Source organism: Helicoverpa armigera, chromosome 16, assembly GCF_030705265.1.
Source record: "Helicoverpa armigera isolate CAAS_96S chromosome 16, ASM3070526v1, whole genome shotgun sequence".
In the NCBI taxonomy this organism is placed as follows: domain Eukaryota; kingdom Metazoa; phylum Arthropoda; class Insecta; order Lepidoptera; family Noctuidae; genus Helicoverpa; species Helicoverpa armigera.
In genome coordinates this window covers 11,421,910-11,449,734 of record NC_087135.1, presented here as the reverse complement: position 1 = coordinate 11,449,734, position 27,825 = coordinate 11,421,910, and the positions used below count along the sequence as shown (strand labels likewise).

Sequence of the window (27,825 nt, the reverse complement as noted above, 5' to 3'; positions counted from 1 at the left end):
TGTGGCGTAATATTTTTTTGAACTTACAAATTCACCTTTGTCTCTTTGTCACAGAGACGCACTTAAGTCTGGATTTCTATTAAATAGCATGATAAGAATAAATGACTTCGTATAATTTGACACAAGTTTATTATTACATAAAAAGCGATACAAGTCTCAGCAGACAAACATATGGCATCACAGTCGAGCTCGCGTCACATCACACTCTTTCACACACCAACTATAACAGTAAAATAACAATAATACTTACATTTTATGTACATAGCCTACACTTAGCATATTTACAGGCAGAAGTTATCATCACATTATTTTGTCTTATTAGAACAATTTCAGGAGTATTGAAAGGCCAAATTCTTGGCAAAATATGCAAAAAAAATGTTTTTGGCATTCCTCTTTAAACTAATTTCAATCTTTCACGAAAGTCTATTTCGAAATTTTACAATACAAAATGCAATGTCATCGTTTTAGTGTTAATGTTGGCCATTACCAAACAGTTCTCGAGCGAATTTGCCAAAATATTGCACTTCTGGGTAGTTTGGCAGGTTCAGCAGTTGCGAGCCATAGTCGGCCTCGGCCAGCCGCTGTGGCTGAGCAAATATATGTGGGAAATGAGAGGACAGTACTGGTCCGTAAGAATGCCTGTAATTAGGACCAGATTTCGCTAAGTATTGTTCAATAGGTTTGCCTGCCGCTTGTTGACGTTTTGACTGATCTTGCGACCGGTCATCGGAATCCTGCTCATTTTGATCGTACTGTGCTTCAGAATCTTCGGTAGTAGGCGGGGAAGGCTGGGCGTCACTTTTCGGTTCTATACTGTGTTGTTGGTATTGCGGCGATTGAGTTTGTTCTACTTGCTGCTGCCGTGGTTGAGGTTGTTCAGGTTCAGCTTGCGGGCCTTGTAACGGCTTAGCTTGGAGCTGATAGAATTGTAGCGGATACGCATATGGTTGAATCTGATATTGCTGACTGCCTATTTGTTGAATGGCATATTGTTTCGGGACCTCATGCAACTGACGTGCTTCCACGTGATACTGAGATTGTAAATCCTGTATTTCTTGCTGATAGTGTAGTGGCTGCATCTGTTCCAGCAATTGATGGTGTTCCTGCGACTGCAGCTGATCAGCCTCCTGTTCTGGTTGATTACGTATCTGATTCTGCTGACGGTCTTCAGGTTGCGGTGATGGCTCAAGTATTATCTCTTGTACCTCTTGCTGTTGTATGACAACATCGTGCGTGGGTTCTGATTTTATTGGTTGCGGAACTGAAAGGGAATGCTCTTCAGGTTCCGGCCCAGAGGGTTGCGAGAACTCTGGTCGAGGTTCTTTCATAACTTCAGGCTGATATGTTGATGATATTATTGGATCCGGTTGGGGGCCGTTTTCGTTATCTGACTCTCTGTTATATGTATCTGAATCTCTATCTGATTCTTTCCATTCTACGTTATCATTATCATTGTATTTATCATAAGGTTGTATAGTTGTCGATGCTATAAGTTGGTCGGGTTCGGGCTGTTCATATGCAGAAGACGATGGCAGTGGTTGTACAGTAGTTGGTAGGAACTCTGATGTAGTGGGACGTCGCTGCTTTAGTGGTTTCACGTGTTTGTTATAATTTGGCTTCAAAGGAGGCAAGGGAGTGTGCTCGCGCGGTGGTGACACCGGTGCTAATGGTTGAACAGCATGGCTTGGAGTTTGATTGGATTGTTCATTTTTATTAAATGGTTTAGGGTCCGCTGCTATTGGCGATGGGCTTGTGTGCTGGAAATATGCTTCAGGTGACAGTTCTGATTGAGGTAATGGTTTAAATGCAGGTAGCCGCTGCAAACCAAGTGATTCAGAATGAGGATGAGGTTGCTGTCGAGGATGTTCCACTAAGACGTTTTGACGAAAACTATCTACAGCCCTAGGGTCACCCTGAGGTTTGAAATTAATTAAATCTGGGTGGAAGTGTGGTTGATATTTGTTAAGCTCTTGTACAATTTTTCTTAATAATGGCGGGTATTGAGAGATCTGTTTCAGTGGAATTATTTTCTGTTGTTGAGGTTGCAGCTGGTATGCAATGGATTGTTGTGATTGTGGCAATGCTACTGGAAATGGCTGATTGTTAAAATTTCCAGGTGGTGATTGTGGTACAGATTCGTACTGAGGATTGACTGGTAAATTTTGAGAGAAACTTGAGAAACTAATAGCGCCATTTGGATGAGCGTGATATCCCTGAAAACAAAAAAAGACTATTACAAACATATCCATAAATATATAAACACAACAATATATGCAGAATAAAAGGGAAAAACATGATCAATATTTTTTGCCGATTTCGGAAAAAAGGAAAAAAGGGGTGTTTCTCAATTCAGATGTTCGTATTTTTCATGTTTCTAAATATATTAGTTATTACAAAAAAAAAAAAATGATTTTCATACCTGTGTAGGCACTGGTACCGGGTTGTTCTCTATGGATCTTGGGGTCGGTGCCAATTTTGCCTGTTCCTCACTGTCTACATTAGAGTAACTCTTTTCATTGATTCCATTCTGATTGTTTGCGAAGCCAGAAGCGAAGCCAGAATTGAAAGGAAGGAGCTGGTATATTTTGTTCTGCTCTAAGAATTGCGATGGTAAAAGACTTTGGAATTTGATGGGTCCAAACTGCTGGCTGGTCAATACCGGGAAATATTCTGGTTCTTGTTTAACGCCTAACGGCTGGGTTTGGAATATCTCCTGAGGAAGTCCGAGATGACCCTGTATGCTAGGGAGTCCGGATTGTACGTATCCATCCAGCCGGAATGTTGGTTGGTGCTCTTGTTTTGGTGCATTTTCTGGTGTCTTTTGGTTACTAATTGAATTCGAAAGTTCAAACGGTTTAGGCTTTTGGTAGACTGCAGGTGTAGGTATGAAGGATGTTGGTGCTGCAAACTGTAAAATCAAACAATTATTTTTAACATCGGTCGAATCATGAATGCTCAAAAACTAAATATTTTTAAGGTAGGTTTTGACAAAGTAATAACTATTAACTAGATAACATTAGCGTAAACAAATATGATGAACAATGATTTAAATGCATTACGTAGTTTTGGCACGGACGGGATTAGTACCAGCTTCGGTTTGGCAATGTCGCGAGTTAGTGTTTATGACCCATAGCCTGATTATTGACTGTGATGCCAAATGTGATGTGTGCTTATATTCCACACAATATATTACCGCTTCCATGAAATATGGATTATTGAAAATCATTTGCCGTTATTGAGTACTGTAATTAATTATAATCGCTATGTTTGGCAATGTGTATTTTGATAGTGTTGTCAGTTTAGATTTTAGATTCTATTTGATTAGTTTAGTTTGTTATTTGGTTTCGTGAATACGCTAAAGATCATAATTACCCATAATTATTTTCTTTTATGAAATTGCTTCAGATTTAATCAAATCATTTTTCAATACAACATATCCAAATATTCATTAGCCATGAACAGGAATGAACAGGAACCTTGCAGATTAAGATTTCTTCAATCTGTTTTTATACATATAGTATGAAATGTACTAGTATTTCCATTTACATTTCGTCAAGACGAGCTTTCGGCCAAAATTCAGCTGAATATTTGGATGAATTTATTGTGCATAGTGCAACTTACCCTGGCCTGGTACACGGATATCGGGGAATATAGATGTTTGGCGACCGCCGCCTCAAAGGAGGCTCCCTGTCCACTCAGCACGTCTGAAATCTTGGCAATTTGGGGCACCCGCACGCCGAAGATTTGCTGCTGAAGAAAACACTTTATTACTAAAGCTATAAAGTTCAAATCAGCTTGGTGGCTGAAGGTTATTTTTGGATGTTCACTGAAATCGATAATGAGTATGTGCGCAGATTTAATGGTCTGATGACTAAGATGTATTCGTGATAGTTTTGGTCGAGAAACTTATGATGAAACTGCTGAAGTATCTTAAGGGTATATTAATTAACAAGCCACAGCAGATTACTGTTGGATCAAACAACATTTTTGTCGTGGTTTTCAATCTAAAGTGTCTTCAATTTTGGTGGTTTAGGTTTTATATATTTGTGTGTTAATTATGAGAGGTCCCTAGACATTGGCTGACAGGCACTAATCCACTAGTGGAATGCTGATTGCGTCTCATCAGGCTCTCTTCCTAACGAACGCTCGGTTTGTGCAAATTTTTCGACAGCTAAGCTTTGTGCTGGCAACTATAAAGCCTTTTAGCGAAGATTGCGGTAATTTCAGAATTAATTTTGGCTGCGAACCATTTTATGTAATTAACTCTGATTTCGAAATTAGGTTAGTTATGCTTTTAGGAACAGAAGAATCTATTAATATATCAATATGTAGGTAGAAGGAAATTTATCATTGGATGGTTGCTTAGAAAATATTGTGTAACTCGTTTTCTAATTTCGGTAACTTTTACACAAGAAAGTAAATTCTCAATTTTCTGCCTCGTTGATCTTATAGACGGTAAAATAAATACAATAACGGGCGTTTAATATCTTCCGGCGACGTATCGGGGCTGACATTATAAAGTATGTGTGTGTCTCCCGTCCCCGCCTGTCTCCTAAGTAGGGAGTCACTTTTACGCAATTGGCACACAAATCACGAAGCAACAAAGTGGGGAGCTGTATGTGTAGTCATGTGAGCTTTTATTCCGAAACATTTACAGGATTTATTTAGGCCTGAGGGTTTTTGATGCCAAAAGTATGAAAAGATACCAGTGCTAGAGAGCCATTAACAATTATACTAGTCCAAAACAGGATACTGTCCCACGAAACGTATTATAATTTACTTATTTTTGGGTTTATGCGAGACAAGTTTAATGTTGATAAAAATCCCATTGTTCATAAAATAACATTAAACAGAATTAAACATTACATAACGCTACCACTTATTTAAGAACACTTAGAAATGCTCAAACATTTCTCCACAAACAATTACCAAATATACAAAACTAACATATCTACTTACTAAACTAATCATAAACATCGTAACTCACAAAACCCGACTATGAATAGTCACCCAAACGAGTGAGCTCCGCGTCGACAGAAAGATTTCCCGACGGAAAATAAAAAGGAGGCCGCGCTTAACACACAGATGTACTGCCTCCGTCCATTCCTTGCGACAATTCCCTTCATTAAACCCGACTTACGGTACGCCCAGCATTATTTATGAAGATAACTTCTTAAGAGCTTTTTGATTTGGTACCCCAGGTAATTTTGTTGGACCCAATTGATTTTTTAAGAGAGGTTGTACAGGTTCCCTTTTTTGAGTAGTTACGTAACGTATCTGCGGGTTGCGTGACTGATAGCTTAGATGTTAAAAAGTAAAGTATTCTTAAGACTCAAACTCTTTCTAATTTGAAGATGAAAATTATAATGTTTAAGAGAATCGTGTCTGTGTCTCAAAACACGAGCTGACTTTTGATTCGAATGAAAATGATATTGTTGCTTACAAAATCAAAACAGGGTGAAGATGGTGTTACAAGTACATCTACTAAATACTTCGAAGAAAGCTTTGTTGTTATAATTATTGAGATACAATAGCATTTACCAAACAATTTGTGTTTCAAATCAAACTTGTGAACAAAGGCTCGGTCCAACAAACACTCGTAAGAGGTTAACAATAAAACCATTATTTAACTTTTTATCCAACAGATTGTCTCGCTGCTGATATTAATTCGCACCAGTAAATTTCTGTTCGCTCGCAACACATTCTCTCAGTCGGGTATAATGTTACTAAGAAGATGTAAAAGCAGAAGTTCTGTTCCATAGACTTTTTTTAGTTCCACCCTGACTGTAAGCAATTCATACTAAAAACTTGAGAAAAAAATGTCGTTTTCAATACCTAATGGCAGCAAATGATCGGACTACATTCTTGGAAATGCATTTTTGTTTTAACATATTGTTTCAAAGTTACTTCAGTTATGTAAAGCTAAAGGTTATCTACTGAACGAACACAGTTCAATTTCACTCAGTAAATCCAACGTGCTTCCTGCACCTTCCACATATTGAAAAGTTTTGATAAACCACCACAAAAAAAAATCTCCATTTCTAAACCACGTTCTAGATCTAGTTTACACTTCTGTCCTCACCTAGAATATGACATTATTATGACACTAATCGCCTTATCGTCCCGGGTGTCCCCGCTGGTTCAGGCACTTGCTGCTAATAAGATTAGTCACATAACCTGAATCGCTTCTGACTAAACAAAAATTTTGTGCCGCCTATCTTCCCGAGCTATGATCAGTCTTTTCGGGGTTTTCGGGAGGAATTATTCATGGGGAATGGTTAACGGTTAGCTGGATTTAGTAGTTTTTTCGTGTAGAGTTTAGACTTAGTCATTTTAGTAGTTGTAGGCTTTGATGCTCTACATTTGGTGTATTATGATGCCAAATACAAAGTGATTCACACAGAATCGTCTGTCAGCATGTTTATTTCTTGGGTTTGTCAAAAGTTTAGATAATGGATAGCGTAGACCGCTATGTAGTATTATTTTAAATGCATTATTATTATATTCAATTCGTTTTGACTGCAACATATTTTGATAATTGTTTTCATTGAACTGAAAATTGACAGCAGAGCTCGTACTAAAAATATTCTCATCAACAACTTCACCAAAAAAACCTTTCAGTGAATTTGTGTTGCCATTCAAAAGTGCAAAGCACAGGTATTTTAATAATGCTGACGTTTATTATGATAAGCTGCGACATGTCTTGGATGCTGTCCAGCTCTGCAGGCCATAAACCCCTCCCGATTTATAGGCTTTTCAAACTTTACGACACTTTTACGAAGTCACAAATTAATTAATTTGCATAAAAGATGAGGCTTCATAGTTTATGATCTTCTGAATGATGGGGGCACGATGAGATCTTTTACGGCATTTTACTTGAGGGGTTTTGAGCGTTGAATGAAAATTTTGGCGCTTATTTCCAAAGGCACGTGTGTTCTACATTAGTACTCGGAACCTAAAATTAATGTGACATCTAAAAGATTAAAGTCTTTCACAAATTTTTATAACTAAGTCCATAACGGTTAGATATCTACTAACACAGTGCGGCTTTAAAGATGAAAAACAAATTCAACAAACGAACGAAATCAGATCATATAATACGGCGCATGTCAACATCGCTAATTTGATGCAACTACAACCAAACATCAGTCATTCACAAACAACGACACCATAAGAACTGATGACCTACAAAATGGCTTATAAACGTCATAATAGTGGGGTTTGTACAACCATCAGTGGTCATTAATAGCCATCCCCATGCATAACAAGCCCTCGTTATGGCGGAATGAGGTCTTGTCGCGAACCATGTTTCACTAGTTCGCATTCATTTGGGAATTGTCTTGGAAGGAAGAACAATGTCTTGTTTGACATGATTCTATGTTAATTAGGTTTGGGAGATAAGTGGTTTTGGAATGTTGCATTAAATCTAACTTTAATGAAGAGTGCAAAGAGTATGAATGCGATTTAATTAGTAGATGCTTGGAGTTTCATGGAAGTAGTATCTACTACAATTATTATGTATTAAGCGTACCTTTTTATGAGAATTGAAAGCCCCAATATACTTAGTTTTCAATCAACATGAACAAAAAGGCACCTTTCTTCAGAATTTGGTCACGAAAGTTGATACCGAAGAGATTAGAAGTAAATAAAAGAAAACTTAAGTGTCTTGTGTTGCCTAACTAGTTATTTGTCGAGTGAGTTATTAAAGTATTAGTTAAGTCGCCGTCAACAGATCACAAAGTTGCCGGTATATTATGAGGAGATTAGATACGGCTGTTTGACACAAGATTCATGTGTTTTATATTGAGTGATTGAACGGCATAATAATGTTGTAGCTTATTTACTACACTACAGCTGGCTTCTACAAGTTTGTATAAATACATTAGCACAGGAATCCAATCCTAGATGATTTGATGTTAACGAAAAACATTGTTTTTTTATCTAATTTGTTTATAGTGAACAACTTTTTAGTAGATGTACCTTATCTAGGTGTCTTTTTAAGTTTTAAGAATATTCATTTCTGTAGAAATCAGATTGTAAATAGCTATGAATTTTTAACATTATGTTTGGGATTCCCTATGAATATTATATTTGCCATTGAAAGCTCTAATAAGATTTCCGTTTTCTGATAATTTTTTTTAGCAAACAGGATATCTATACCAAGGCGATTGATGAAACTTAATATTTGTCTTGTAATTCAATACTTTTGTTAATCAGCGAAAATAAATACCAAAAACAAAACTCTAACCCCTATTTAATTTCGAAATTCAAACTGATCACCTAAAAAACAAAAGAGGTTTCCATTTCAAATTCAAATCGTATTCCACTGATTTTCCTTTGCCGTTCATCGACCCTACAAAGGCCCAATATCACTAACAACAAACGCCTGTTTTTCTTAAAACAACCATTTAGATTGAGATGGAATGTAACAATTCATAGTTATAGTTGTCGGCACGAACCTTGAGCGCTGACCTTCATCTGCGCAGAAGTGATTTATTAGCAAAGAACCAATCCCGAGTGACGGCTATGACGCGATGCGCTGCGGGCCAATCACCGCTTTAGCCCGCCCCCGCGCCTCACTTCATACCACCAAAGTGCCCCGATAAATTACTTCTGCGCAGCTGAAGGTCAGCGCTCAAGATTCGTGCCGATGATTATAACAGTTGTTTTAAGAAAACTGACTTTTATTTTGGCGGTGAACTTGGGCCTTACCCTATAATAAAGCGCTCAGAATTTACGTATATATAGATGAAGTGTAGGTATGTGTATATTTGTTGGTGTAGTGAGGATAATAGAAGTAAATTGCAACGTTACGAGCAGTTTCCGACATTCCGTGTCGTGTGCCGAAGCTATTACTCAATACATCCCCTTATTTATCGCACAGGAAAACATGAATGACTCGCTCCTGTAATAGTTCGTAGACGGTAAGATTTTCCCTGTAGATGGGAGGAACTATGTATTGTATGTTTTGTTTTCTAAAATCAGTAAATTATGTAGCAGCAAGCAAAGCTACCAATCTTGAATTTCGTATTATTCTAGCCAAAAGATTTATTTGGTAATCAGAGCCTGAGAAAAGTCATAGGCTACTGTTTACTCTGGTGCGGAAATGGGTCCTTCGAGTCGTGAATGGCACCACGAGCAACCGATTTTAAGGTCATAAATCACTAACAGACTTACCAACAGTTCAGACAGTAAGTAAAAACTCAAACATACATAAAACGAAAGCCACCTAAGACTTGTGTCATAGCAAGCTAATTCGAGCGTAAAATATCGGCAAGCTTGAAGACATAATTATGGCAAAGTCTAACGACTGTGTAACGCAATGCTATGGACTAACTGTCACTAATTACTGCTGTGTTGCAACCCGCAAGCGACGCGTGCGCATGTCACATGGTAGTGGGGATTATGGGTACATTTTTAAATCGGGCTCATTTTGTGGGACTTTGGAATGCGTGACTATTTAATACTAATAAACTTTTTAGATTTTGAAGATCTTTTTCTGTGTCCTTTATTTGCAGAAGGTGCTGAAAGTGGAATAACATTGGAGCTTTAATGTTGGTGCTGTAAGTGGAATGCTTCAAAGAACCTCAGTGGCCACTTACGTCTTAGTAAGGGGAGTATTTATTTTGATAACTACAAGTTTTGAATGATAATGAAGCTTAAAAGACGGTTAATAGGTGGTACTATACCCAGAAATTATGGCATTGCATTGAATATCAGCTTATTATAGGATCAAGAGAGCAAGAGCAAGGCCTCATCTTGCCTATTTGTTTTGAGACCGTCTATTACATGCAGATTTCCCTAATGTTAATAATACGCTACATCGATGATATACCACGCCTAGTAACAAAATTAACATAACCCTAAAATTCCGTATTCTATTTTTGGGAAGTAATGACCGAAAACAACAGCCGAAGTTGCCCGAGCTCCGCCGAAATCACCCGAACTCATCTATCGACAGCGTTTAGCGGAGGGCGCAAAAAGTGCGTGGAAATGCCACCGCGTTAATATGCAAAACGCGCGCTTTGCCGGAACTTGCCGAATTGTGCCGAAGCCGCGCGAATCGACCTCGCAACTCTACGGGCCGGTAAATCGCTGGGACATTGACAGGTGACTACAGAAGGTCTACTCTCTACTAGTTTACAACGAAAAAAGGTTCAGGGGTCAAAGAATGGAAGACGTCAGCTCGTTGTTTTCCTGTAAAACTTACGTGGGTATTGTGAGTATATGGCATCTACATGGCCATTTATTTTGCCTGTTTGATGGCGGCTTCGAAGAAGTAAGAAGTGCTTTATGATTCTTAAGCTGATCAAGCTATTTAAACAATCTGATTTAAAATGATCGTACAAATCATTACTTCGTGACATCTATTTGATACACTGAAATTGTAAGTTATTTTTGAAAGTTATTGATGGGTGAGACTTCTGTATATCCTCGTAAATTATCATCTATTGTAAACCTAGATAGTATTCAGTGATGCACACCAAAGCCAGTCCTAGTATTGTAGACGAACTTGTGTAATTTATTAAATTCAGTGCACAGTGGTCCAACTCCCCCGGTTGAGTTGCACCGATAAATAAAACGTTTCAAAAGTATTTAAAACTGAAAGTAGATAAATTTTAGTTTTAGTTTATTCATTGAAGTATTTATTGGTTTTTAGTTCGCTATTATTTTGTTGTAGTGTACGTGCGAATTGTTTGGTTAGACTACTATTTGTAGTTAGCGCCAATAAATTAGGGGATGTTTTAATAAATTGTTTTTAGTTGATTGTTTTATTGCATCGTAAATACTAACTACATTTTATCGAATGTAGTATATTAAGGGTCAAATTATAGCACTAAGGTCATAATCATAAAACATAGAATTATGCTTTCACGCCTTAATGTCATTATTAAATTATACGTCTACATTTACCCTATACGAACACTGACCAAGTTAGAAACATTAAACCCTTCCCCATATTTAACTTAAAAACTGCCAAAATCCTAAGCATATCTTCACACTATATACCACATCTCTCCGACGTAGATTGCCGGACGTCAGGCAATAAAGTCACGCCTATCGTGGCCGTCATAGCCGATAATTCGCCGGGTTATCCCGGCTACGAAGCTCCGAGGCTCCAGGGCTACGATGCTACGGAGCTACGGTGCTACGAGGTTCCAAGGCTACGGGGCTACGGTGCTACGGGGGTTTCGGGGATACTGACTACGGGAGTACTGGCTATGGGGCTACGGCTACGGCGCTACGCGGCTATTTCTCCCCGAAGGGTTATTGAGGTTTAAGTAAGTGGACGTGTAAGTTAGAGTCACGTACGTTGTACTGTTTTGCGTGAGGGTAGGTGTGCCTTTTTGTTTTATGTTTTTGTGTGCAGTGGGAAAAATATACGTTTAGAAATATTGTGGGGTACCTCGTTGGATACACAAATTATTAATTAAGTAAAAACTATTAAAAAAAATAACTTCCAATGTTTATGAAAAACAAAGTAAGATTTAAGACTTTCAATTCAGGCTGCCTATAATTACAAAATTAAACGCGAATGGTGAAACAAAAATAAACACTTTATTTATGTTAGCCATTGTAGCGTGTTATTGGCTAGTGCAATATATTTCCAAAATGTGCAAATTTAATTGCCACAATTTAACAAAATAATCGACCACACATAAGCCCAGTTTACTCATTAACGCGAAATTAAAAATATAAATCATTTACATTGCGTACTTTGTACTAGCGCAGTTATTATCTGCCGGTACAATACATCATTGTTACGGTAACTGTCTTAATTCTCAGATTAAAATTAATGTTTCCGCTGAACTTACGAACTTTGCTGGTAAAAACAAGACTGGTAGCATTTCATCTCGGGGATTGCAGTTTTTTTAAAAGTGCTTTACAATTTACGGCTTTACAATGAACGTGGGTGACTATGTTAATTTGGATTAATATTATAGGTTCCCTTAGTTTTTTGTAAATATAATTATTCTATTGCGACACATCGTTGTTTTAATATTGTTTTATGTTTTTTTTCCAAAATTCAACCACCATCTACACGTTACGGTACGTGACAGGCCAAACCGTGAGAATGGCCATGTTCTGTTGCAGTGGTCAACTAATGATATTGTTATCATGTGAACATGTATTTTTTTATTATTTAAAGTGCAACTGGTGACAATTAAACAATTCATGCTATGTAATTTATTTTATGTTATACAATTTAAGAGTTTGTTTGTTTAAGCGCGCTAACCTCAGAAATGACTGGAGCAACGACGACCCCAGTAGAACCGTGGGGAATAGCTAGTATAATTACCTACTTTATGTTTAGAATAATACATGCTTCTTTCTGCTTTATGAATGCAAAGTCTGTTTTTAGTTTCAAATGACTCTGTTAATAACACTTTGTTCAATTGTTTGTTAAGGAGACTGAAAAAAGCCAACTGACATAATAATAAACACTCAAAGAATTACATTTAAACAACAAAAAAACAGTCTTTAAACAATAACGGTCTATTTTCAACAGAATTTCACCGACCACTGCCCTCGCCTTAAATACGCTAAAGTTACAAAGTACTGTCTAAATGATAAGATAACATCCTGTAGATACAGATGCTAATAATTTGGAGCACCCTGTAGATACTTATAATTTGGGGCACAATTCAATGCTGATTTATTTGGCAGATGGTGGAGATTATAATTTCATTAAATGTTTCTGTGTGCCTTATATTCATAAGACAAGATTTTAAGCTTTCAATATGAAAGATTTAGAGTTGATAAAGAGCCAGGAAGACTGTTATCAGAAGTGACTTTCATTTAGTATTACTCAGAACTGGTATTTAACCTTATATAACAACTAATAGATAAGATATTACTAGGAAAAGCTTCGTAAAAGGCTTTGACTGGATCATCTCTTCTGGAGTAAATTACAACCAATTCAATAGGACAAGGGATTTTCGCTTTGGATATTTTAAAAACACATAACAATCAAGAACATTACCTAACCCTACAAGAATTAAGATCTAATCAAGTTAGTTTATCACTACTAACAGTGTTGTTACAATTCCACACATTGTAGGATCCTGCTGGGTTACTCAGCGCGTGGGCAGGCGTCGAGATAACTTCCCCTACATAAAAAGAGCTGGCTTTATTTTATTCCTATGAAAATATACGACAGTATGTTATGGACGGTTGCCTTGTGAAAAGAGATCATCTAGAAAGCATTGGCAAATTATTCGTGGTGGTCAACGAACATTTTTTTTTACTTATTAACGAATTGAAGGCGGTGTTATAGATTCAATACGGGCGTGAGACAAAAAGGGTATTTTAAGGGAATAGTCGCAGTGAATGTGATGTGAAAATATGATTATTTCCAGTGAATTCATGAAAATATATGCAGGAAATGTTAGTTAATATTTATGCTTGAGAAATAAGAAAAGGATTCTATAATCTCAAAATTCCTCATAATAAAAAAAAAGAACACGATTAAATACCATAGAGGTTTAGACGTGAACGTGAAAGTAAAATTTCTCGTATGTTTTCAAAGATTTAATACTACCGTGGGCGGTCCATTTGCACTGATAACTCCTCCGATAGCATTTTTAGAATAATCTAACTTTAAGTGTTTGTTAAACTCAAGTATATGTTTCGTTTTATTACTGTTTTTTAATAGTTGCGTTAGCAGGTAAGTTTTTCAGGGGTGTATTGGTATTTTGCAATGTAAGTTATATTACATTGGTCGAACCTTGAAGTTATGATTCAATTCTACTGACTAAATTTACCCGTACCACTTTTCAGTGTGAAATAACTCTTTGTATGTATAATATGCGGCATATAAACTAATGTAATCATTTTGTGTGTAAACTTGCTTTTTAATACGATTAACGAGTTTCCTCGTGGATGTCACACCCAATCAAACGTTGTAGCTGTCAGTTTTACCCGGACAGCTGACCTTTAGCAAATGTTACCATAAATTACAAAATTACCAACTATACTCTACAAAGTTCTCGAGATTGTTTGAACACGGAAATTATCCTCGACGTGTTAATCTTAATGCTTTTAAGATCTTTTTTTTTTTGTTTAACATTATGTAACTTTTCCAAATAGACATCGACATCTCTTGACCCTTTTTGAAGGGGTTATTCCGAATAATGTTGCAAAGATTCCCCTGGAAGCTGGTGACAAGCGTATTTTAGTGACATAAAAAAGGATTTTTACGTGTATAATTGGGTACTTAATATTTAATTGCAAAAACTACAAATAAAACAAAATGTAGAAATATACCTCCTTGTAATAGAGGACTATTCCTAACCTGGCAACACTTAGTCTGAAAACTCGTCAAGCTCTCAAACGGCATGTATGGAATTTCTAGCAAGTTCCATGGCCGTGTGTCGCCAGTGAAGCACAAGTATAGTGGTAGTCACCAACAGCTTTGGAATCCTGGCTGGGGTATCTAGCGCCACCTACTCTGAGAGGTGGGAAGTAAGCAGCTTTGCTGTGTGCCGTTTGAAGGGTATGGTATTGTGTAGGTATTTAAAGAACTAGTAGGTGTCTTATGTACCTTGTTACTTACTTAACTATAGTTCTTGATGAGTAGCTATGGTTATCTGATAGCTAATTCATACTTCATTACACCCCCGATGTCCTTTAAACAAAATACTAACTGCGTCTGCATCATATGGCTAACCTTAGAAAAGCAAAGCCATTTTATGAAAGTAGAGTTACAAGAAGTTGGAGATGGACTTAAGATGATGGACTTGTACTTATCAATTATAAACTGTTTATACATAAAACTAGATACTAACTTTAAATAGGTTTTACTCAAATACACACTTGCACTACTTGAATGCTAGTTTAAATACAAAATGATATCAGGTGCAACTGCATTACAGTGGACTAATGTTTAAGTAGTGAATGTGTGGCTGTGGGCACCTACGGAGTTTCAAACGCTGTTGACTTTAACTACCTACTAGTTACACCGCAGTCACGTGTGTGACTTGCTAACATAATATTTGCATAAATTATTAATTGTAGGTAATGAAACAAAATTCTTATTTATATTTCAAGTGCTAATGCAAAATGAATGAATAGGTGGGATGTTTGTTATCTTTTACACAAAGTTAGCTTGCCTATTCGATTTGTATGAAAAGAAAGTGTGTAAGTCGAGGACGGAGATAGGCTTTTTATCCGGGTATGTGAAGTACTTCCCTTAGGTCATGGGTAAACCATGGAAAACTGCTGTCATATACAAATAACTACAAAAAATGCAGACTTAATAATTTAAGTCAGTTATGTCCCTTACACTAATAAACTAAAACCAACTTTAACATAACTAAATAAACTTTTAACCAGACCAAAAGGTAATTAACTTACCAAAATTGACTTGGAAACTTAAAATTACTTGAAAATAGTTGAAATCTTTGCGTCCCAAACAAATAATAGAATTCTGCAAAACAAAAGATAAAACTTGTGACAGTGACTAAATTACGAAGAGATTTTAAATATATAAAATGGCCGCTTTAAAAGTTAGCAAGTTTCTATAGTTAATTGTTTAGGTATTACGGCTAATGACTTAGGCATCAGAGACCTCGGCGCGGTTAAATATTTGAAAAGCCGCAATAGAATTACTGTAATCCACTAATTGAAAAAAAAGCTTCTAATTTCAGGATAAGAGTTTCTCTTGTATGAGGTGGCTTTTGTGTAAGATATGTTTTAGCTAATATAATAAGGCTGAAAAGTTTGACTGCTTTCTTGAACGCGTTAATCTCAGAAATTATTCGTATTGCGTCCCCGTGTAAAAAGAAGTCTACAGCCTTCCACGATCTTACACCGAAAAACAATTCAATAATGGATAGCGTTCAAGCAAGCAAACAGATTAATATTAAGTTGGTATATAAACCGGTCATAAGTTATACAGCAGTAGGTATATCGTGCAGTAATCACTTTAATTGACTTTCGCGATATAATCCTAACTTACAAGTTATAACACGTAATACATATATTTGGCGAAACATATCTGTGGGCTCTCACAACTTTGGCGTTTTTATGACCGACCGCCAGCGAGGGCGGCCATTGAATTATTAATTCTTACGTAACACCATATATTTTGTGGTCCATCAATACCTTAGATAATTTGATCAACCGGAGCCGCTATCACAGTGCTATCCCTTCTGCCAATGCTATGAGAGCACCGTTTATAGTCATTATACAAATCAATTATTTACCAATGATGGAAATTCTCTCAGGTAGTGTTTGAATGCTATTCACCTTAATATGGGATGGAAAGTATTAGGTAATCATCACATAAATCAAGTTGACAACCTACATAATTTGCGTCACTTTTGGTTTCAGTGCGAGACTGAGCTATCACTATTTTTCCGTTGCCTCGCCCCCAGGAGTCAGTTGCATTATTTTTCGCATAGTTATGCTCATGGCGGCTCCAGTTGGTTAAATGATCTAACATCAATACACATAACCTTTTACGTAATAATATCGCTTTAGGAGATTATCTATTTAAGAGTTTTCGTGCAATTACAGAAATTGTCGTGATTATTGCAAGTTTGGGTTAGTAGGTTGACGGTGCAATACGGATGAAATTTCTACCAAATTGGTTACTTTTTATGGCAAACTAATGACGGGAAATGTGAATGAAACAAGACTTACACGTAACATAAACATTATTATATATTCTAATGTTACACACGTTATTATAAGTCCGATTTCTATAAAATGGGATAAGGTGACCACAAAAGTCTTTGCAATTATAATTAATGGATCATTTGACATTTAGAACATTCCATCAATTTATAAATGTTATAAAGTCAAATTATTGATGTTATGTAAAATAATTTAGAAGTTTTATTTTATAGATAGGAGGAAATACTTATTTCTTCTTATTAATTGAAAGTGATGTTAATAGGTTCAATAATCATAAACGACTCGTAATAACACATAATGTAAAAAACATTTTAACACAATGAAAGATAAATTAATGAAACCCAAACTTTACTTAAAATGATTACAGTGCTTTCACACTAGCCGATTTACCGCTCGTTTTTCGTGCGACAACGCTTACTTCGTACCTATGTACATGAAAGCAAACAATTGACAACTACCAGACAAGAAGATGCCGCCAAGAACGGCGCGATTTTTTTCCGCTCGGAGTGTATCGCGCGCACCTAAACGCTCGTTTTTAATACGCGCGACAAAATCCACCAGTGGGAATGCAATGTAAATGTCCGTGAATTCGTCCTTACATTTCACAGCTAAAGTATTTACGCGAATTTGTCATGGCGACCGCCCTAAGCCTTCCAAATTAACGCTCCATCCCTGCCCCGGTCGGAATTCAGGGCTCATGATAACTATTCTTAAATTCCCTTTGGCTTTCAAGACTTTTGTCTAATTATTTTAAGTTTTAATTTTCACGGGCTTGCGTCAAAGGGAATTTCAAGAAGTGAGATATTGCATGTGAAGTTATCTTGAAAGTTAGGGTTTTATCTTGTTTTTGTTATGAGTGGATAAATTAGTTAGGAACACTACAGCACAGTTTTGACAGAAGCAAAATGGAAAATCTATAAAATTTACGAAATCTTAAGTGTTTATTTCTTGGCTTGTCTCTCCTACCTAAGTTCCCATCTCAGAAACTAATGATTCAATTTTTAAAAAAGTTTGAGTGAGATAGCCCATTTACCGAGATATACATAGATATGCTACATGTTATACACTTTATGTGGGCGGATCCACTGGTGGACGGTTGTAAGTAATAATAATCAGATTTATTATCTCCGAGAACTTTAACTCATAAATGACATTATCGGATCTCAGACACAAGTCAGTTCCTGACAAAATTATCTCATCAAAATATAGGTCACACATGTTTAACTTTACATACACAAGTCCTTTCACTTTCAATATCTACATTGATTTAGATTTATCGGTAGTTAGTACAGTTTGTCCTAATTTCCATCACATGACTGTATTGGCATGACCGGTTGTCTATTACATGTGGCTCGTGTGTTGTATAACTGGTGGATCAACTCTCACTGCGCGTGCGCAAGTGGACTTATTTCTAGGGACAAGTGTGACTTACTTATGTTTTAGGTTTAAGAACTGCAACGGATGTGAACAGACGTAGGTAGTACGTACTTATACAAAAAAAAAACTTTATGTACATCCTCGCGTCTCGTAGAAACAATTTTGAGTAAGAAAAAAAAATAAGGCTTCCTAGATAAATATCTAACATTATCTAATTCTATTATCGGTACCTAACATTGAAAGATTTTTTGAAGTCGGATCAAGAGTTGCTTAGATTAGCACTTTCAACAAACTGTGCAGCTTAATAATACACATATAGACTGACTACTACACAAATATTCTCTTCAGTCTTCTATTTGGTTAATTGCTGCTATGTCTTCATGCGTTACATATGTCTTTTACAATAAGACTAAATTCTCAGACTTCTTGAAATTCACACACTGACTGACCGTAGTAAACTAAGCATTACTCTAGCATATTCTAACAAATGACGGACTCAACATTTGACATTTCCATTGAATCCAACAAACAATGTTTGTTCAGTAAATACGACACGTAAAGTAGAAAATGTCTTAATTAATTTGTTGTATTTGTCTCGAAGCCCGTCGTTAACGAATAACGTTACAATTTACGGCTTAAGAGTAATCGCACACTGCCAACTTTTAGTCGGCTGATGGTTTGTTTGGACTTATCAGTATGAAGATGAATGGTAGTATGCACACCACAAAGAATACGTACCTAGCCAGTATCAGACCGATTGAAAACTTGGATTGGAATAAAGAAAAAGATGGTCTTTAAATTATTTTTTGCCAGCCATAGGGTCAACTGTCTGTAAGTCTGACATCAGTCTAAAGGGGTATTGGGTTGCCCGGGTAGGTGGGTAGAGGAGGTCGGATAGGCGTAGCTCCTTGTAAAGCACTGGTAGGTACTCAGCTGCATCCGGTTAGACTGGAAGCCAACCCCAACACAGTTGAGAAAAAAATAAAGAGAGATGAATGATACTAAGCACATACCTATCGACTTTATAAAAGTTTGATTGGAATCAAGTCGGCCGACTGCTTAGTCTGCAGTGTGCGGCTACTGTAAGACTTTATGAGCTCGTCTCGTATGAAGGGCTATTGTAAACTTTAATAAGAGAAATAAGGGAGGTTGTCACGATTCTATTGTCTTTAGCTAAGACTATTTTATTGGTCGTATTGTCTGTCGCTGTAAGTACCTATTCTTCAGCGATTGTTCTATTTTAATTAGCATTTGTATCTAGTTTAGGAATGTGTGTTTAGAGTAAAAATGTATTGGAAATTGATTTCTTAGCTATTATGACACAACTATAATTCTTATAGTGGTAACTAGCTTCGTCGTTGGGATTCAAGTCCCGCATCTCAGTTTCTTCTGTACATTTCACAGATAACATGATTTTCCATAGATTTTCAAATTGGTTCGGGAAGTCCAGAGATACTCCCCCTCGCATCAAAATCCACCTCTTCATTATATTAGTATCGGAAAATGAATTCAGCATAACACTAGCTATCTAACACCACATCGTAAAAAATCTCTATTGACGAAGTATTTCCCAAAGTACCAAGAATACTAAAGTTTTATTCGATCAAGTCACAAAACTCGATTCTCTCCGCTACTTGGTCGGTAATCGCATCGATCAATCATAGCGTAGCAGGCCACAGATCGTAAAAAGCTCTCGGCTCCTAATTAATCACTATCCGACTAGTGTTTGCGGAATCGAATACTTTTTCTATCTGTTAATCGAGTGGGAATTGTGGGCGAGGAATTAAAATTCCATCGTTTTATGAAGGAAGTCGTACTTATTCAAATGATTGGAACTAAATTCATTATGTTGAATGAGTGCTCTGTTCTTTTATAAATGTTTTATTGAGTACGTAAGTATTAATATTTTTCCGTTCTTGATTGTTGTTTTTTGATAAGAGATAGCGAGCTATTCCACGGTTCTATCTATTCAAAATTAAAGTGAGTGTCTAATTCAACCCTCATAATTCAAAAGTGAAATTGCCATAAAATATGAAACAATTTAATTAATTGTTCAAAAAATAACAGGACCTTCAATACAGAGAACTCCAAATATAACATTTCCCAAAACTTCGTGAAAATTTTCGTATTATTGAAATTAATAAAGTTGTTCTTTTAATTAATTTCTTTGGTAGCTACTTTCTTTTTTTTTAAGAAGTTCGTAAGAAATCGGGCGCGCTTCAAAATTAGCCAAACGGAAGGCAATAAAGATTATGAAAGTTTATTTCAACTGTTAATGAAGTTATTACGAGTGAAGGTGAAGGTGGAACTTATTGTAGACATTGTTGTTATAAGTTGGATTCTGGTTTAGTTTGAACAATCGTTTTTCTAGCTTGTAAAACTAGACCACTAACATGTAAACTTAGTTTGGTAACTTATGATTAGATGAATCATCAACATATTGTATCAGAATAGGTAACGCAATAGTTATATTTCAGTTACCCATTAAGGTGCGTAAAAATAACTTCTCACGTAGTCAGCAATTCACTAATAAACTTGTCATACTTAATAGGTATGCCACACTTGCTAACTCATGGCTCACACATTAACCTGTTACGTCACGTCCTTATTACGTAACTCAATAGCCATAGCAATATAGCAATCACATCTGTCAATAAAATTTCGCACCGCCACCAATCACTATCATTACATGACTCTAAAATTTCACAAAGGATGTATTAAAGATCAGAAAGATAAAGTAGAGGTATATTGAATGAAATAATCAAGTGTTTCTTTATGATAAAGATAATCTGGTCTTGGGTGATATTTGGGTTAATTTTTGAAGCGGATTATGAAAGCAATAGAAAGGCGATCAGTGCCTTTGTCACCTGTCATTGTGATACCGCGTTTAGATTAAAAGTGTAACAAGTGAGTAGCAAAGAAAAGAATCCTTTGTAGTAGGTAGGTTATTTGTAGATTTTATATGTTGTGAAAGCACAAGTATCACGTGTCAGATGTATGATACTGGTGTTTCTTATAAATGCCTTGTTATACAAAAGGTTTTAAAATAAACAACGGTGTGCACTGTTTTGTTTTCAATGAAACGACTAATCGAAATGGACTTCTTAAAACGCAGAATAAACATTAGCATTGTGTCTAAGAAAATATTTTATAAATTGGGTAATTAAGACATAAAAAGACAATAAAATTATTTTTGCACATTTTTTTAAAATAGCTCTGCCTACTATATTATTATAAAAAAACAAAAAGCATCGAATGTAAACGAGCCTTAAAAAGTTGACATCAATCATACACCGGGTCACTTGCTATCGCTATTGTACTAATTAAGTATTACGTCGAAGTATTAGTAACGAGTGATAGAGAACGGATTAACTGTCTGTCCGATCTATGATACCGATGTTTGTTATAATTGACTTTTTATAGTTAAAAGTTATTAAAGAAACATAAGCGTTGGCTTTGAAAACTTGTGAGAGTGATAGGAACATAGATTATTCAAAATATTTTTTGAGAATAATTTTGTTGGATTGTTTTAATTTTTATAATTGGATATAAGGAACAGACAGCAAAAATGTCCATTACATATTTAAAATTAGTAAATAAAGCAAAAGATGTGTTTTAACAAAGTCATACTTGTCAGATGTCCAGGTCATATTTTGATCTATAGTCGGGAAAGTTACTTAATTGGAGATTTTAGTATCTATTCAGGTATTTATTTTCTGACTGACGTTACTTTAAGCAATAAATATCTCATGACATTCAAAACATTCTAATCTAGATTTTTTTGCTAATTAAATTAATCTACCACAATGGTGGGAGTTGATGCTGGCAACACTAGATACTAGCAACATTGGCCCGGTTCTCAAGCGTTGCAACATTTGTGCGAGTTAATAACCCAGAACGGGCGTGTTTCAAGATTCTGACTTCAGCTGACCTTGCCTTAATGGCTTCAGGAAGATATATGTGCATTTATTTGTCAATTGCATGCTTTAAAATGACATTTAGAAATTCCTTTTCTATTAAAATGAAGTCTAAAAGTGTATGACTTATAAAACTCGCTAATCTTAGGAACTACTGAAAAGATTTCAATATTTTTTTCACTGAAAGAAAAGCTTGTTACTGATGACATACATTAGCATTAGCATAAAAGCAAAAATAACTGTTAGTTGAATAAAATAACATCTTACTCGAAAATAATTCAGGTAAAAAACAATTCACACGCTCTATTGAATATTAATCAATTTGGTTTTTACCTAATTTACAATTAAATTGTCTGTTTGTGAGCCCATGAACACAATGTCCTAACAGCCTGGTTACCAAGGACACAACAGCGCCCTAAATTGCGATTCCATACATAAATTAGGAATATAATTAATTTGTTAGCTAGCTTACGAATTAATTTTATCACTGGGCCAGACTTTATTGTGTAGGTGTTATGTAAAAACTTATTTTGACGGAATAATATAATGACTGATGAAAGCTTTGTTATAGTAACTACTTAATGTAAAGTGATGATGATGTCCTCCTAGACGTTTCCGTCGACGGCAAAAATGTATAGTTTTGTTAAACAGAGCGGTACCTACTTAAAGCTTATGTTTAGCTCAAGTCGTGAATTAAGAGCATTAGCAGGGGTCAAGAAACAGTAAATTGTGTACTATTAGCGTTTAAAGATAATATCACCCAAAAATGATATTACAGTTAGAAGATGGCCCAACACTAATCACGTACATAATAATATGTAGGTATGTCATAACAATGTTAATGTCTGTCTGTCCGTCAGTATGCTAATATCTTGTAATGTTGACGTAAACGTGACACCATCATATCATTGTACTGTTATTTTGCAAAATAATTACACTTCAAGTTAACAATAATTGGGAAGCTGTAATACATAATATCTACATAGTTTGTGTGTAATGTAGAAAGGTAAGTTTTTATGCAAGCAACAAGCAATTGTAGTTTTTGTTTCAAAATTCTCTTGATTGACTGCAATTTTGAGATCTGTTGAGTGGTATATAAGATTTTATGTTCAAGTTTATTGTCGCGGTGAATATGTCATATATAAGATTTTATGTATATTATCAGGTAATTTCACACAAAACATGTATCACGCATAAGAATTGTTGTTCAACTCGATAAAATAATGATCGAGTTGACCTTTCCTATGCAGAAAATACCCCTACAATTACAAAATAAACCACCATACAATACAATTCAACATGAATTTTCATAATAAACAAACCGTAACCCTCACATCACACAATGGAGGAGTTCCCACAAAATCCCCATAACACGAGCTTGGGGTGACATAACCCCCCTTCGTCCAACTTCAAAGAAATTTAATATAAACTTGGGCGTACTTGGCGCGCCGTAAAAAAGCCGTCTCCCTCCCATTCTGTGGGCAACACATTTTTTTAAAACTTTCCTTATGAATAGTTGGTGATGTTACGCTTTTCAACAACTTTTATTGGCTTTATGAAATGTCAAGATGTTTCAGGAGACTCCAACATTGTGGTAATTGATCATAATGGTAGTTTCTCGGGAAAGTATTACCTACATTTTGCGGATACGTTTTCTTTGACTGCGTTTGATAGTGTTCGGTTGATATAATTATAAGAGTACCGAGAGTAAGTATTTTCAGTACATAGAGAAAGCTATTTCTAGCTATTTGATTCTGTCATACATAATAGTATTATTATGAGTAGAAACAGTATAAAGAGTAGAAATAGTTATTTGTTATACAAGAGTGCAAAGTTGCTTTTTAACCGCGGGCTCAATTTTGATGACCGAGCAAGCGAAGGATTCTAAAATTGAAACACGAGCGTAGCGAGTGTTTCAATAAATAGAATCCTGAGCGATAGCGAGGGAATCAAAAGAGCACAAGGTGAAAAATCTTTGCACTCGAGTGCAACACGTAACTTTTCATCCCACCTCATCGAGGAAATTACTAGATGCTAAAAAACAAAATGGCGCCCACATACGAGTATCAAATTAAAAAGATGTACCTATTAAAGTTCATATATTTGAAAACTCACTTTAAAAATGAAACGACGTTAAAAATCTGTGTAAAAACAATAATAAAAAATACTTAATTAATTGAATAATTATTTTAAGCAGTATTTTATTAGTTTAATAAGTATTTGTTTGAAAAGTCTTATCAAGATTGTCACAAATGGAGTATTGCACACGATGTTCTAAATTCAAATCACTTTGCCGCTCTAGAGGATAAAAACGACTTTTGCGCTCAGATATCAAAGGGTAAAACTACTCTTTCCGAGATGGTGGGATGAAAATCAACATTTAACAAATAAGCATTGTTTATTGAAAGCATACCACGCCGCATAAAGAATTTGCAACAAAAGCCGACGCGAGTTTTTCTTATTTACAAAATACTCGTTGCATCATAACAATATTATCAAGATTCTTGAGAAAGAGGAAACATGTAAACAAATGCAAGTATGCATTAAGAAATAATGCACTCGAGACGTGATTGATGCATGAATGTGTCTTACAATGAAGAACAATTCATTATTATTAGATTACATTAAACATTATTTGAAGATTTTTAATACTGTCATGAAATAACCATTAAATCTGGCAATAAAATGATCAACTTATTGTCTACAACTTACAGCATCTGAAGTTTGTTCTGTGATAATTTTTTTCAGGTCATCAGAGTAGTCAGTCCTTGGAGTGGAACTCAACACTGCTGGAAAATAAGAAATAATAAATCTATTAATATTTTTGATGTCATTAAATAAAACAGTAATAAAAAATACATCGTTTTATTTTGATTTTAAAATCCAAAATAGAAGCTGTATATAGGTTTTGGGAGCAGGGTCTAAGCTACCGGTAGTTAGGACTCTTAGGACTTCAGAGACACAAGGAGTATATAAGTACCTCCTTCAAAATTAGTCCCTTGACTCAGCCGCCTACAGTAATCATTATTTTACTTATTAATGCTATTTATTTAATAGTACTATTAATGCAAATTGTGACAGACGCAAATGTTAATGAGCACAAAGTTCACTTAAATGGTGTTACCATTTATAATAATTATATATTCTTTGAAAGTTGGCGGATTAAGTAAAGACGTGGCAGTATGTAATGTGGGAAGTTTTAATTACGAAACAACGCCCCTTATTTATCTCATGGGTAATGAGGATCACACAATATTCTCTGAAGAGGTTTATGTGTATTTTACGATGCAAAACATTATTTCTCCACCTTTTACTAATTCCATCATGGGTTTTTATTCAGTAACTAATAAAAAGTTTTAAAATATATTTTCTGAACGAAAGATCCAGAATCCAAGCCGGGATGATAATAACCATTGTACAATCAATAACTCAAAAATAAACCTTAAAACGGACAAAAGGGTTGAAGTCATCAATACGAAAACGAGCTACTATCACTGCAAAGCAATTTAAATCACTGATCTTCAATAGATTCAACAATAGCATGTTTAAAAAACACGTTTATCTCTAAAATATAATAGCCATTATAAATCTCTGTTTAGCAAAGAATCCAGCGATGAACAGTTTTATAAGAATTTAATATCTAAAGTCGTGGGAAGCGAGCGAGCGAAGCGTAATTTTTAATCTCCCCCACAATAGCACAATGTAATTCAATGAAGGAAATCATTGATTCAGCAAATTCAATTAATCATGTTTGGATACACGGAGCGCTTCTGTACTCGTATGTACACATTGTGAATGGAAAGTATAGACAGTCACGTACATTATATTTTAATAAAATATTTGAGTTTGATAGCATAATGGGGATTATGTTTATGTATCGTAAAAATTGTTTTGTAAATACTTCGCGATGTTTTTAAATGCCGGATCAGATATGCATGTTTTATTTGAAGTTGTAGGAAGTTGAGTATTTTTTATTCCCCGGTCTGAAATTGAAACACTGACAGAGGATGGAGACGCGAAAACAAAACGACAGCCTATTAATAAATTTGATACTTTATGCTGTGCGTTGTTAGCTAAATATAACTTTTAAGACCTCGCTAGAGCTCATAAAAAAATCTTCTATTAATTTTAAGTAGGTTATTTAAGAAGAAAATAAATTGATTGCGCCTTAGGTCTTATACAAGAAGACAAGAAGTCTAGAAATCCTTATTAAATAATAACTAACGTAATAATTACAAACTAGTCAAAGAAACCGACGCTAATGAGATACACGCTAGATATTAATTATCACTAAGTACTACTGAAGAAAGATATTTAATAATGGTACAAAGTCAATTATATTTTTAATTATTAAACGCGTAGTAACTTATCTGGCTACAAGGGAATGAAAAAAGAATAAAAAATAAATCCAACGATTACCGTGAGTCTTAAAAACTCGTACCTAGGTGCGTAATACGCTTGAATGAAAACGTAACCAGTCCATCATGTTGGCATGTTAAAGAAACTTAGGAAACTGAATGACTCTTCATGAAACAAAAACACAATCATGAATAAACTGTATATGTTGATTTAAAAAGTTAAACGTATTGAAACAAAAAATGCGCAAAAGCTGCGTATCTACCTCTATATTAACATTAGAAAACTGGAAAGATTCTTGAAGAATTCTTGAAGAATCCTGAAATTGTAATCAATTTCACGATTAGATCAAAGAATCTTTACTTTTTGAGATTACTCAGGAACTAATGGCAAGATTTGAAGTATTCTCTCAGTATTAGATAGTCCACTTAAAGCAGGCTACAGGCTATTGATTATCCGGGTCATGAAGAAGTTTCATCATAACTCGAGTCTGTTCCCATATCTATGTTGGGGTCGTCTAAATGGAGTATGAAGAAGTTTCCTCAAGATGCAGGAAAAAGAAAGAAAGAAAATTGCAAACTTACCATATTTGACCCCCAATACCGTCTTGTCCCCAAAGTTCCCCTCGTAGAGTTCTCGCTTGCTGGTGTGGTTGCTGTTCTTGTTGCTGATCTTCTTCCCGACGGAACTCTTGGCTGCAGGGGACTTGGCGGTGGGGGTCTTGGCGGTGGGCTGGGGAGCAACGGCCGCGCCTATCGCCACTAACACCAGTATCAATATCTGAGGAAATGGGGGAAATTCAGGTGGGTTTAATTGCTATAACAATTTTTTTTAAGTCAGTTCCTTGCTTTCGTGCTCATATTATCGTTTATATTATCGTTATAGGTTTTGTTTAAGGCTTAATTTAATTCACTGTGAATGCTCGTTTAACTGTAATGTCGCCCCTGACACAAGTCTGTTCCAAAATGCCATGGGATGTTGAACTGTCATTTCAGCGTAATTTTTTTTAAATGGTTTATTTCATCAGAGTTGAATAGCAATGCAAAGTGCGGAAAGTTTGAACCGAATGAAGGCTAATTTGCCTTCTTATAGTATTTTTAAATTTTAATCGTGTAACATAAGTAACTATAGCTATATATTGTATGTATTATACATTGTGTATGTATGTTGTATAACATTCATGGTTAAAATAATGCTAAAAAGACATTCATAATTATTATAACAGAGATTTTTTCGCCTATCAGTTTGGGCGGGCGGAACTTAAACATGACTCATTGACACTAAAACTTAACATTATTTTGGAAGCTTCCAAATAAAACCACAAAGCTTATCCTGTTTCCAAAATCACTGATAACACAAATTAATTGATTAATTCACAAATTCCACGTGTAACTAACCGGCAGCTTCATATTGTCGCGAGACGACCGCCCGGCATGAGGTGCGCAACGCGACTGCGTACTACACTGAACTGCGCATGCGTGGCCACACTAGACGGGCTTTTATGCTCTCGCGCAGAGGGATAGTGAATCATGAA

At 35.6% G+C, this 27,825-nt stretch overlaps 1 protein-coding gene across 4 annotated transcripts; it reads right to left on the bottom strand.

Moving 5' to 3' along the window:
- Positions 1 to 120: 120 nt before the first annotated feature.
- LOC110380997 (titin) lies at positions 121 to 27,801 on the bottom strand. Of its 4 annotated transcripts, none has more exons than XM_021341169.3 (6): positions 27,689 to 27,801; positions 26,876 to 27,071; positions 24,648 to 24,724; positions 3,622 to 3,750; positions 2,420 to 2,908; positions 121 to 2,213 (listed from the first exon to the last, which is right to left on the bottom strand). In XM_021341169.3, the coding sequence occupies exons 1-6, from the start codon at positions 27,698 to 27,700 to the stop codon at positions 471 to 473; spliced, it is 2,646 nt and encodes an 881-aa protein (XP_021196844.3). In that variant the 5' UTR covers positions 27,701 to 27,801; the 3' UTR covers positions 121 to 470. The 4 variants fall into 4 exon arrangements, with proteins under 4 accessions (XP_021196844.3, XP_021196845.3, XP_049700130.2 ...); XM_021341170.3 differs by having other exon boundaries at positions 3,622 to 3,747; XM_049844173.2 differs by having other exon boundaries at positions 24,648 to 24,721.
- Between the last annotated feature and the right edge of the window lie 24 nt (positions 27,802 to 27,825).